At 37.7% G+C, this 13,983-nt stretch overlaps 1 protein-coding gene across 1 annotated transcript in view; it reads right to left on the reverse strand.

Annotated features, from left to right (window-relative positions):
• The window catches only part of ADAMTS17 (ADAM metallopeptidase with thrombospondin type 1 motif 17), a 506,671-nt gene that overhangs the window by 13,580 nt on the left and 479,108 nt on the right, over positions 1–13,983 (reverse strand). Inside the window, exon 22 of the mRNA XM_036736388.1 lies at positions 9,433–9,585. Coding sequence (XP_036592283.1) covers positions 9,433–9,585 — 153 coding nt within the window. The remainder of the gene's footprint in view (positions 1–9,432; positions 9,586–13,983) is intronic.

Here is a 13,983-nt window from a genome sequence, read left to right on the forward strand (position 1 = left end):
GCTTTGTTCCATGCCAGGGTCATGGGGTCATCACTCCTGTTGGAACTGTTGCCTGATGGAAATTCTGCCTGGTAACTGCATTTCCCAGATTTAGAGGGACTGGCAAATGCAGCTACATAGAAAGCATTTGGAATCATTACTATAGGGTGGTCCACTTTAGAACTTCAAAAATAGTTTGGGTTATTTGGAAGCACAGGAGCTCCTTTGGACCCAGTAGGAGCACTTTCTTGTAATATCAATAATTAGCCATGACTTGTGTAAGAAGGAGGAATCCATTGATTCAATCTTACCACCGCACTCAAAGTAACTACCTTAATCAAGAATACCATCATTGGAGCCACCACTCAGTCCTTTAAACTAGATGTGAAAATACTTTAACAATTTTAGGAGTGAAAACTATCGGATGAAATGAAGTGATGCTCTACAGAAAGTACACTGGTATTGGCTGAGGATACTCAATTATGCCTTGTGGGCTTTACGTAAAATAATAATTTAGTTCAGAACTGTAGCATTCCAATGTTTGGCCAGCCTAGTGGTAGAAACAGTTCCAGCCAAGCCCCTGAAAAGCAATTACTTGTGGGTGGAGGAGGAGGTGAAGGAAGAGCTTCTGACCGCCTCCCCCACCCAACAAACCCCTTGAACACAAAATGATCTTGTGAACTTTGAAAGGTTGGATGGTTTTGGACTTCCCATGGATGTCCTAGTACCATCCCTTGAGCAGCAGTGGCTACACTGGCAGCCAAAGAAAGGCAACTTCAGGACCTTGCAAGCAGCCTAAAAGAAAGTTACACCATACCTAAGGAGGACTGTAATAGGGTCTCACAAAGTGGAAAAAGGGACTTCCAGGAGCTGTGAGTTACACTTTTTGCCACATGTGCTGTAAACTTGAGACTATTTTCTCCTGGGCTCTGAATGTGTTTGTGGGAGTGTGCCCTCAATTGGAGGTGGGGTTGTTTTGTACCAATACTATATGACTTACTATATTAACTTGGTAAATGCCATTTCTCAAAGCTAATGATCTGGCTAGCTAATTGATATCAATTGATAATCAAACGGGGAAGACACGGGTGCTTGTGAACTCAACAGTGTCATCTCATTTAAAGTTAAGAGAATTAACCAGCCACCCTTTGTGGTCCCAACCTACCAACGTGAGTGTGGATTGGGAGGGTGAGCTCCAGAGCCTGTACTACATTGGAGTTTTACAACAATCAGACAGCAAAGATAATCAGGGAAATGCAAAAGAAGGGACAGGTACTAAGGTAAGTACTTGGGCACACACTTAACTGATCTCTTCAATTTTATATGGCATCAATTTCTAATTCTTATAATAAGATCCCAATTCACTGTTATTGATTGGCCCCATCTGAGGAGTATAGGACTTAGCATAGTGCTTTGAACATGGTCAGGACTTAATTAACATTTGCTGAATAAATGAATAAACAAACAGATGAATTTGGCAAAATCCTCAATAAAGCAAATCGAGTGCAGTATTTTCTACGAACCAGGAAGTGGATTTTTTTTTTCATTCAAAAGAAGCAGTGGTTCTTCAAGCATTACTTTTTTTTCTTTAAAAATTCATTTGATATTTACTGTAATCCCTCCGGAGCAATTTGTTTTCAGTCAGAAAGCTCTTACTACCTCAAAAGGAGATTAACAATGATGGTTGGTTTTGAATTTAGAACATTGCAAAGTTTGATACTGACATAACATGATTCAAGTAGAAAATTAGATATTTTTTCCCTCCCATCTTAAGTGTCCCGTTGGGATAAATACCTGGATCTAGTATTTCATAGGCTAAGAAAATGATTGTGAAGAATTTGGCAATAGCTGACGCTCGTGGAGGACAGACAGGTGGCTGTAGATAATTTTTAAAATGCTCATGATCGATAAAGACACACTTGGCAGCCACAGGATGCCTGTACCTTCCATTTGGCCAAGTCATTTTTTCTTAGTAGGGCTTTGCTTCAGTCATGAAGCAGGACTTTATATTTTCCCAGACATGTACTTTGGCTAGGTGTCTGAAGCTCAAAGTGGGATGATCCAGCTGTGATTGTCACAGGGCATGTTCTTCCCACCTCTTAAGACAGTTTCATTCTTCTACAGGGAAAAGATATATCATCTTCATGCTGGGCCATTTTGAGTATCCCAGGCTAGAAGCAGTGTTTCAGGATCTCTGCCTCATAATATAACAAGTGAAAAATGTGAGCATTATTGAGCTTGGCATTCACATCTTTCCTCTCCTGGAAATCTTTTTATCTTTCCATAAAATATCATGGGGTTCAATGAAATAGATTGCTTGGATAAAGGAAGTTAGATTGTCAAATTCTTCATGCATTAGATTAAACTTAGAATTCCCTGCCCTAATATTTTTTCCCTTGGCTAACTGAAGCTTTTTGAAGAAGAGCTTCCTTTAGAAATAGTAAAATTTGGATATTCCCCAGTCTTGTCTATTTTTTTCCAGGCACTAAATGTTTACTGACTTCAAAAGGCAGAGATGTACAGGGATTGCAAGGAGAAATGAGAATCCACAGAAGGAGAGGAAACATAATAATTTTTCAAAGGCCTCTCAATCCCTAAGTTATTAGCAAAGACAATTTATAAGACAGAAGTAGAAAACATTGAGTAAATAAAAAAGCAAAATCTAACAATCTAACAAACAAACAAAAAATTAAATATCCAGGAAGAGACAGAAGTCCACAGTGTTAAGTGTTGCCAAGAGGTCAAGAAGAATTTGGACCAAGAAAAGGCTATCAGATTTGGCAATTGAGAGAGATCCTTGGTAACTCTGAAGAGAGAGTAGTTTTAGCTGAGTGAGGAGTCCAAGATAAGGAAGAGGTTATACATCTGGGAGACAGGAAGGATGGTGGTGCCCTTAATGGAAGCAGTGAAGTTGGGAAGAGGGAAAGGAGGTCCAGACCATGTCATATAGTATCCATCCCTTCCTGCCCCCACCCCCAAGTTCCCCTTTATGTGTTGTCTTCTGTTATTACAGTGTCAACTTATTGAGGGCAGGGCCTATCTTGCTCGCTTCTTTTTGTATTATTCCCAGCACTCGGCACAATGTCTGGCACACGGTAAGTGCTTAATAAATGCTCTAACCTAGCCATACCTGCTCATCCTGTGCAACTCTTTTACCCCAAAATGCAGTGTGTGGGGGTGTATAGACGCCTTACTAAGCCCTGTCTCTGAGGGCAGAGTAGTCTGCTACAGCAGCCATGAAGTGTTGGGTGTAGAGGGGGATGAGAATGCTAAGAGACTGCCCCCTTGAAGTTATTTCATAGCATTCATTTGGGAGACCACTACCCTAGAGATATAGGTTGGCATTCCACCATATACCAGAAACTCTGCCTCTGGAATTGCCACCTAGTGGTGGGATTTTGTTCAACCTGTGATTGCATCATAGCTTAAGAGTTGGAAGGTGCTTTAGAGGGTCTCTAGTACAACTCCCTAATTCCACATTTGAGGAAACCGAGGTCTAAAAGGTGATATTTGACTCTTCCTTCTCAGTCTCCTTTGCTGGAACTTCATGTCACACTTAAGTCTCTGAAGTCTCTGTGCCTTTATCTTTTCTTTCTATACTCTCTTACTTGGTTAGTTTCCCAGCTCCCATGGGTTCAGTTATTTCTATGCAAGTAATGCATAGATCTATATATCTGGTCTGAGTGTCTCTCCTGAGCTACAGTCCCACATCACCAACTGCCTTTTGTACATCTTGAATTGGATTTCCTATAGGCATTTCAAACTTAAGATGACCACAGTGGAATTCATGATCTTTCTTACCCTCTTCCAGACTTAGCTATTACTGTCAAGGTAACCACCATCCTACTAGTCGCCCCAAGACCACTATCATGGTCTCAGACTTGATTCCTCATTCTCACTCCACATATCCAAACCATCACCAAGTCTTGTTTCTACCTTTACAACATCTCTCCGGTCCTTTCTCCACTGACACTGCCATCTTCTTCATCCCAACAGTCATCACTTCTTGCCTGGACTGCAGCAGTAACCTTCTAATCGATCTCCATGATTCTATTCTCTCCAAACTGGATGTCCCATAGACATCTTAAACTCCATATGTCCCAAACTAAACTCATTATCTCTATCCCACACCCCAAACCTTCCTCCTTCCTAACTGTCCTATTACTGTTGAAGGTACCACCATCTTCCCAGTCACTCAAGCTCACAACTTAGGTGCCATACTTGATTTCTCACTCTTATGTTCAACCCACCCCCACCATACCCAATCTGTTGGCAAGGCCTGTTGATTTTACCTTTGTAACATGTCTTGTAAATACCTCCCTTCTCCTTTGACACTTCTACCGCCCTGGTACAATGTCCTAATCACCCTGTGCCTAGACTATTACAAAAGGATGCTAGTTGGTCTGGAAGTCTCTAGTTCATCCTCCACTCATGGAGGATATTAAAGTGATATTCCTAAAACACAAGTCTGACCATGTCAATGCTACCCCCTTGAATAAACTTCAGTAGCTCCCTATCATCTCAAGGATCAAGTATAAAATCCTCTATTTGGCATTCAAAGCCCTTCATACTGCTCCCACCCCATTTCCCACACTTTATACCATAGCAGATACTCTGTTATTCAATGACATTGGCTGGCTTCCTTGCTTATCCTCAAACAAGACATTCCATTGCTGGACTCCTGGCATTTTCACTGGCTATCCCCCATCCATGGAATGCTTTCCCTCCTCATCTCTGCCTGCTGGCTTTCTTCAATACCAAGACAAAATCCCACCTTTGATAGGAAGCCTTTCCTGATTCCTCCTAAATTCTAGTGCCTTTCCTCTGTTGATTATTTTCAACTTATCCTGTATACACCTTGTTCACCTATAATTGTTCTCATGTCATCTCCCTTATTAGACTGTTAGCTTCTTCAGATCAGGGACTATCTTTTGCCTTGCTTTGAAGTCTCAGCAGAGTGTCTGACATACAGTAGGTGCTTAATAAATATTTGTTGACTGACCTTGGCTATAGCTTATCTAAAAAATACATTAACCATGTCACCCTGGTAGCTCCCAATTATCTCCGAGATGAAATAAGCGTTTACTACTTGACATTTAAAGCTCTTCACGCCTAGTATGTTTGCACCTTCTTAGTTATGTTACTCCCTTCATGCACTCTATGGTCCAAATACATCTCCTAACGATTAGATTTTACAAGTTTTATAGAACAAATCCCATTATTAAGGGGATTTGTTCTGTGAAGTTTGGATTCAGTCAAAAGGCCTCACTTAAGGACCTAGGGGGCCACATGTGGCCTTGAGGCCAAAGGTTCCTCACCCCAGTTTCCCTTGCCTTTTCACTGGTTGTTCCCCATACTTGGAATGCTCTTCTTCCTCCTTATTTCCTCTTCTGTCTTTCCTTGGCTTTCTTTAAGACTCAGCTCAATTCCCACTTTTTGCTTTTCACTGGGAAAGGAGGCCTTTTCTAGTCCCTACTGCTAGTGCTTCCTTCTCTGAGATTAATTTCCATCTTCTCTTTCTCTCTATATATGTGTGTCCTAGTCATTTACATGTGGTCTCTCCCATTAGAATAGAAGCTCCTTGAGGGCAGGGGATATTTTTGCCTTTCTTTTTATTTCAGCATGGGAAGCACTTAATAAATGCCTTTTGAACGAGTAATAATAATACAAATGGCATTTTAATACTTTACATTTATCGGTGGTCAGTTTTTAAATACATTATCACAATATGTAATCAACTACTCCAGCAAAACATTTTATAGTATGATGTTGTTTTTGGGGTGCCTGATAGTCAATGGGGGGTGTATGAGTGAGATGATCAGTTGTTATGCCTTCCCAATTAGTATGTAAGTTCCTTGAAGGCAAGGACTGTCTTATTGCTTTTTTTATGTGTGCCCAGTACTTCACACAGTCCCTGGCACACAGTATATGTTTAATAAATGCTTATTGACTAGTTAGATACAGCCTTTTAATGCTTAGAGACCCATATCCTTAAGAGGAAAGGATGGTGGCCTATCGATGTGAGAAATCTGATGGCTACTACTAATATATAACTACTTACAGGGTTTATTCTGTATGTGGATTTGCTTTTAGTGGAATCAGCCCTTTTATTTCACCTATGTATCTATAGATACTGATGTATATGTATACATGCACACATAAATTATATACGTGTGTGTAGATACAAAATCAAGACCTCTCACTCCATAACTACTTATTCCATTACATTTTCATTATACCTTCTTCTCAGTAAGTCAGGGAGCAGAGTCTATTGTGTCAATTTTATAGCTGAATAAACTAAGCCACAGAGAAGAACACTGGACAGCTGAGTTTCTTGCAACATCCTTTATATAATCTTGAATCCAACATTCTTTTCATTCCCTTGATGCTGTTCTCTCTCGTCCCAAGTGATTACAGTGGTAATTGGGGATACCTTTTGGCCTCATGGCCACTGGCCTGGCTATAGGATATTGTAGCAGAGAGGATGTTGGCCAGACATGATGACACTATCATTCCTCTCCACGGCTACTACCACCAAGAGCAGAGGAGGCTAAAGTCAGACTTGTGGTTATATCATCAGCTTGTCATCAGCTCTTCTCATTTACATCTATTTGTGTATGCATTCTTTGGTGAGCAAACTCCTTATTAATCAATTTAGACTCTTATTGGGCAATATTCAATGTTGAACGTTTATAATAGGTAAATTGACTTCTTCCTTTCTTATGCCTGATCAGTACATGCTGTTCTATTAAATTCATACTTGGAAAATAGTAAGATTCTAAAAGACGTTATTTCACCCATTAGGTTTGTTTTGGCCATATCTCTGGGAAGTGCAGTCATGTAATGACCAATACTTTAAAAAATTCTATGATATAAATTCTTGGCTCTAAATAAATATATACATACTCTGCGTGGGTGTCTCCTAATGCATTTTCTTACATCAGTATCACCAGCTTTAGAAACATTTGCTAACTAAAGGAAGATAATCACAATTTTATTTTACTAATTAAAATCTAAATGGGTGATGAAAATGCCCCAGTTTTACCAGATTATAATGAGTACAATGATAACTTTAGCTGAATTTGGCAAAGTCATATTAATGGGTCTATATCAAGTTGGCTTGGAGTACATGATGAGATTCTTGGGTACAAGGAAGCCATTTCACTTTTATTTTGTTTATAGGCTGGCACAGCTTTACTTATAAGATTAAATATATTTGGATAAAAATATTCCTGAGAAATGGTAGTCTCTTCTGCCACCACAAAGTCAATAGTGTAAAAGGTAAAATGGTATGGTTTTTCAGTCATTGTTTCAGTCACGTCTGACTCTTTGTGACCCTATTTTTTTGTGGGGTAGGGGGGAAGATAATGGGGTAGTTTGCCATTTCCTTCTCCAGCTCATTTTACAGATGAGGAAACTGAGATAAACAGGGTTAAATGACTTGCCCAGGGTCATGTAGGCAGTGATAATAATACTAGTACTTTCCTACCCATCTCTACCAGTTGACATTTTATTCACCAAATAGACCTTTCTGATCCCTTCAGCTGGAAATGTTTTCTCTCTTATCTGATTTTATAACACTGAAGTGTGGTATAATGGAAAGAACACTGGTTTGTACTTAGAAGATTTAGATTTGAATATTGTCTCTGCTACCAAATGTCTGTGTGACATTGAGAAAGTAATTTTTTTTTTCCATTTTGAGCCTCAGTTTTCTTATTTTGTAAATGAGGGATTTAGGTCAGATTATCTCTAACGTTCCTTTCAGTTATAATTTCTGTTCTTTATCATATTCTAATTTGTATGTCTCCCCTCCTTTTCCTCACGTTAGATTATAAGATTTTTTTGAGGGATCTCAAAATAACTTTGTCAGTTGGCAAAAGTTATCATCTGTCGTACTTTTTACAGATGAGTAAAATGAGGCTGAGAGACTTCTCTGAAGTCATACAGGTAACAAGTTGTGGGTCCAGGACTAGAACCATTTCCTCCTTGCTAATCCAGTGTTTCTCTTATTCTATCACTTTTCCTGTTACATGGTAAGGATGTTTGTTGTTCATAAAATAAATTTTTCTTGAGAGAGACCTAAGAATGAAGTTTTTGTTCCTAAGTAAGATGTAACATTATAACTAGTATTTATATTAATTTTTTTTTGTAATTAAGTACATGCTAAACTTTATTTAAATCATAAATAGGTCTTACCCACTCAGGAATTTTTTTTGGTTTGTACTTATTTTCCAGTGGGTTAGGATTATTTTGCTTAGAATTACTGCTGCAACAATCAATGGAATGGAATTGCATTTGTTAATGGTATGATTTTTGTCTTATTAGTGCAGTGTTAAATGAAAGCTACATTTTAGTAAGGATCAACAAAACACAAGCAGAGAAATGGCAATCTTTTTATGTCAAGTGAAATTTAAGTAAAATGAATCTGTGCTTTGGCTGCTATTGGACATGTAGATTTTGATAAGGGCTCAAATAAAAGTATCCAAATAGGCCTACTCTTGTGAAATTATGGGCACAGTTATTAAACTGAACAATCTAAGGGCTTTAGAAGAGATCTTGCCTTAACTGAGACCAAGATCCTTTTTTTTTTCTTATTCTCCACTTTCCAAAGCATTTCTCACCCTCCTTTTCCTGTAACAAAGGATGGTACTGCTGGTGATAGGAACAAATAAACAAAATCCATTCTCATTCTGTGACTTCTGATTTTGGGAAAACTAACCACTACACTGGGTTGCTCTTACAGGCTCTACATGCCTTCCTCCTCCTGATTTCTTGCTATGAATTGGTGTTACATCTGATAACAAGGATGATGAAATCCCTTCTTTCCCATAGAGGCCTATGACTGTACTACCTTGGAAGGAAAAAGGATTATAATGCTCTTATTTTATAACAGCATTTCTTCCCTCCCTATGACCCCACTCTCATCATCACAACTTCAACTATTCCCCTCCCTCCCTCCATTTTCTTGGCATTGACCTGTAATGTTCTAAGCAGTGAATAGGCTTGATTCATGTCCTAAAGATTTCCTTGCATGTCTAACTCAGCCAATTTTCACACACATTTATTAGGCTCTCGTGATAGCTTAGAAATTTAAGCCCACCTCTGTATGCATCATGGCTTACAGCCGGTATTGTGCATGGGATGGCCAAATTGGCATTCTCAAATATCCAACTTCATGTTTTGGGTTGTATTAAGTTTCCTTTCTAATTCACACAAAGAAGTGAAATTCTTCTAGGGAGACTCACATGATGTTGTTAGGCACAGCTCTGTGGGAGAGCAAGCAATGCACTATAGCAGTGGTAGGGTCAATGGCAAGTGCTAAGTTTGGAAAGAAATGCATTTTCTTGGTTTGACAGAATCGCTTCATGGAATTAGGGGCCCATTAAACAAGCTGACCTCCAGTTCCCTCATGCTGCTGTAGAGGGACTGAATTGCAAACATGGTTTATGTTACCTTAGACCAGTCCCCTGTTTTCCACTCATAGCAGCCTGTGTAGTCTTCACACTCCTCCTCTGCTTTTGGCCTTGTGGTTCGATCGCATTTTCCTTGGGAGTTGCTGCATATCACTGTTCTCCTCTGTGTTCCTACTCCACAGTCAGCGGAACACTGAAAAATACCATTTGGATATCACCATTATCACCTACATTTTCTCTGCAGAAATCCAGTCAACTCTCAGTTGTTCAAGGACATATTTTTCAATCAGTATCCTCTCCCTTTAGCATTTCTTTCCTTATTCCCTCAGCTCATTAGAACTTTTATCAGAAAAAATGAAAACAGATTCAATCCAAACTGTTCAATTCTGATGCTTGGGAGCCACTGTAGTGAAAAGATGTGTTGGGAAAAGAGGGTATATAGAATGACTGAGGGAGAGGTTTGTTTGGAAATTAGCTGAGTCTTTTTTTTCCATTATCACGAAGGCTTAAGGAGAGGGGACTTGCAGAATGCCAATATTTCTGAATTTAAGATAATTCTAAATCTCCTTTACTCATCGTCTTTCAACTTTGTAACTCCTTGTTGAATATTTCATAAAAGTTACTAATGGGCAGAGGAAATGATTGGTTTGAACTCCTTTTCCTTCTGTTTCCCAATGTAAGAATTAACAAACAGTGAAATGGTCATCAGGCAGGCAGCAGGTACTAGGAAGAAACATAGGGTGCTGAATCCTACAGATATATTGTCTTGGGACTGAAAGAAATTTCTAAGGATCATCTAATCCATTTTTATAGACTATAGGATTTCGTCAACTCCCTCCTTTGCAACTATCATGTTTAAAGGTGATTGATATGCAAGATAATTGGAAATATTAGGAAAGGTATAAGCACTGATTAGCTGTTATTTCCCACATCAAGTCAGCTAACTTGGGATCTGTGGTATTAAGGCAAAGTTGAGATTAGTAAAATGAAGATATTTCTCCAAAGAAACTGAAGCCATTACATAATAGAACTTGAAAAAATACTAGTAGAGTTGTAAAATTACAAATTGTAGAATCTTAGAATTGGAAGAGAACTTCCAAAACTCAGATACAGTCATTCCTGCTGAAATCTTTTCAATAGATGGCTATCCAACATCTATTTGAATATTCATATTGATGAAGAATTCATTAATTTGCAAGGCAGCCCTGTTACATTGTTGAATAATTCTAATTGTGCTGAAGCTGTTCCTTATATTGAGTTCAAATCTGACCCACTGTCACCTCTAACCAGTGGCTACAGTTTTGCTCTTTGGAGAAATACATGAAAGCCTTCATCCATATGAAAGGTCTTTATTCTTCCATTAAGTTTTTCCCTTTTCTGAGTTAAAACGTTTTCTATTTCCTCAACTGTTCCTCATTTATTTGTTCAACAGATATTTTCTAAGTGCTTTTAGACTTCTCATGTGATCTGATTTTCAGATTCATAACTATCCCTTCTACTATGGACACTCTAGAGTTTTGTATTTGGAAGGCTACTTATTTGTCTATATTCTCTTGATAAATTTCCTAATAATGTTACCTCAGCAAGGACACATTACTTTAGGAATTCTAGGTCTCGTTTCACCTGAGAAAGTATACCACTTTCAAGAATACTAAGAGCTCAGCACCAGATATATTTTTTTTTCAGTTCCAGATGGTTTCCTAAAGAGTTGATGGAAACAGAAGAGAGGCCACATGACCCAGTGTTATAAAACTATTCTCAGTAAGACAGAATTCAGCATAAAGTAGTTTTGTCTTGGACCCTTTGTAAATTAGTTATTGAAATACCAAAATTATCACTGTTGGGTGGTAGTTTTAACAAGAATCCCAAGGACAGCATTTACCCAAAGGTAACTATTTTTCTCTCTAGTATACTGTTCACTTAAGGGTTTATAGGGCTGTTTCTTAACAAAGAGGTAGGTGAGGTTGGAATAGAGTTTGAATGATACATAAACTATCAGATTACAAGATTCAATACCACTAGTGTCAGGTTCTCACCTTAAAACAGCAAAAGAAAAACTGACAGGGTAATACCGAATAAAAAGTGAAGATATTCTATGGTGTTTTCTGAGCCTACTGTCAGAAAGCATTCCATTAGAATGGGGGTGGGAAGGGACAAGAATGATACCAGGATGAGACATGATACACTAGCTGGACAAGACTCTGCTTGCTTATTTAACTACCTTAAAAAATAAAACCCAGACAGTTCTGACCTGGTAACCTTGTTAAGAACATGACTGACAAGTGTTTATGAGTTGGCAAGCAAACAGAGATGCTTTTAAATACCTAACAGGAAACATGGTCTAGCAAAACTGGGAAGATTTCCATTTGATTTGCTGTGTGTTGATGATTACTGTGACCTCCTCAAGGAAGTCATGCCTCTGTATTTGACAGAAACATATAACTCCTGGATATGATGGACCAGACTCCCCTTCCATGGGTCAAGAGGCTAGATTCTTCCATGTACGCCTTTATATAATAATCACATCTTAGAAAATCTCAGAGGATTTTGGGAGGAATTCTTTCATACTACCCAGTGTTCTATCAGATGATATAGAGAATTTTTATATCCTATATTAGCTCAGAATGGAACTAAAACTGGATTTTTAATTTTTATTCCATTTTCTATCTTTGAACAACCTACTCAAACATACTGGGGAGTCTAATATGAATTTTCTTGAACTATGGTGAGTGTTTTTGAAAAAAAATCATCTGTACAGAGGATGGAGTCAAGATGACAGAATAAAGGCAGGGAATCACCTGAATTCTCCCAAATTCCCCTCCAAACAACTTTAAAATAACTCTTCAAATCAAAATTCAGGAGCAGTTGAACCAATAAGAGGTCAGAGTGAAAAAATTTCCCTGCCCTAGACAACTTAGGAGGTCATCAGCACAGGTCTATCCTTTTGGGGTGGTGGTTGGGCCTAGAACATAGCACAAGCCTTGTTGCAACAATGCCAGCTACTCCTGATCTAAGGGAAATGGATGAATATTTACAAAAATACAAATTGCTGAGATTAACAGAAGAGGAAATAGGTTACTTAAATAACTCTTTAGAAAAATAAATTGAGTAAGCCATAAATGAGTGCCCTATAAAAAAACTCCAGATGGATTCACAAATGAATTCTATCAAACTTAAGGAAGAATTAATCCCAATACTATATAAACTATTTTAGAAAATAGGCAAAGAAGTCCTACACCAAATTCCTTTTTATAATGCAAATATGGTGCTGATGCCTAGACTGGGAAGAACAAAAACTGAGGCAGAAAACTATAGGTCAATTTCCCTAATGAATATTGATGCATAAATTTTAAATAAAATATTAGGAAAGCTATTATGCAATATATCACAAAGATCATACACTATGAGCAGGTGGGATTTCTATCAGAAATGCAGGGCTGGGCTAATATTAGGGAAACTATTAGCATAACTGACTGTATCAATAACAAAAACAACAGAACTCATATAATTATTTTAAAAGATGCAGAAAAAACTTTTGACAAAACTGAGCACTCATTCCTATCAATGCTAGAAAGTATAGAATAAATGGATCTTTCCTTAAAATAATTAGTTTCTATCTAAAACCATCAGCAAGCATGATAAATACTAGGGATGAACTAGAAGCCTTCCAGTAAGATCAGAAATGAAGGATGCCCATTATCACTATTACTATTCAATATCATTTTAGAAATATTAACTGTAGCAATATGACAAAAAAAAGAAATTGAAGGGATTAGAATTGGCAATGAGGAAACAAAACCATCACTCTTTATAATCCATATGATAGTATACTTAGAGAATTAAATAAAAACTAGTTGAAATATTTGACTTCAGTAAAGTTTCAGCATAAAAAATAAATCATCACAAGAAACCACTATTTCTACATATTACTGACAAAATCCATCAGGAAGAGATAGAGAAATTCCATTTAAAATAACTGCAGACAATATGAAATACTTGGGAATCTACCTCCAAGACAATCCCAGGAACCATGTGAACACAATTATGAAACACTTTTCACATAAAGTCAGATATAAACAACTGAAGAAATATTAATTGCTCATAGGTACGCTGAGGCATTATAGTAAAAATCACAATTCTAACTAAATTAATTTATATATTCAGTCACATACGTATCGAACTATCAAAAATGTATTTTATAGAGCTAGAAAAATATAATAACAAAATTCCTCTGGAAGAACAGAAGGTCAAGAATATCAAGGGAATCAATGAAAAAATGTGAAGGAAGGTGGCCTAATAGTACCAGATTTCAAACCATATTACAAAGCTGTAATCATCAAAACAATCTGATACTGGCTAAGAAATGGTGTGGTGGATCAGTGGAATAGACTAGGTACATAAGATACAGTAGTAAGTGACCATAATAATCTAGTGTTTGATAAACCTAAAGATCCAAGATTTTGTGGCAATAACTCACCATTTGACAAAAAAATGCTGGGGAAACTGGAAAGCAGTTTGGCAGAAACTAAGTATAGACCAACATATCATACTGTACACCAAGATAAGGTCAAAATGGGTAGATGATTTAGAT

Source organism: Trichosurus vulpecula, chromosome 8 (genome assembly GCF_011100635.1).
Source record: "Trichosurus vulpecula isolate mTriVul1 chromosome 8, mTriVul1.pri, whole genome shotgun sequence".
Taxonomy (NCBI): domain Eukaryota; kingdom Metazoa; phylum Chordata; class Mammalia; order Diprotodontia; family Phalangeridae; genus Trichosurus; species Trichosurus vulpecula.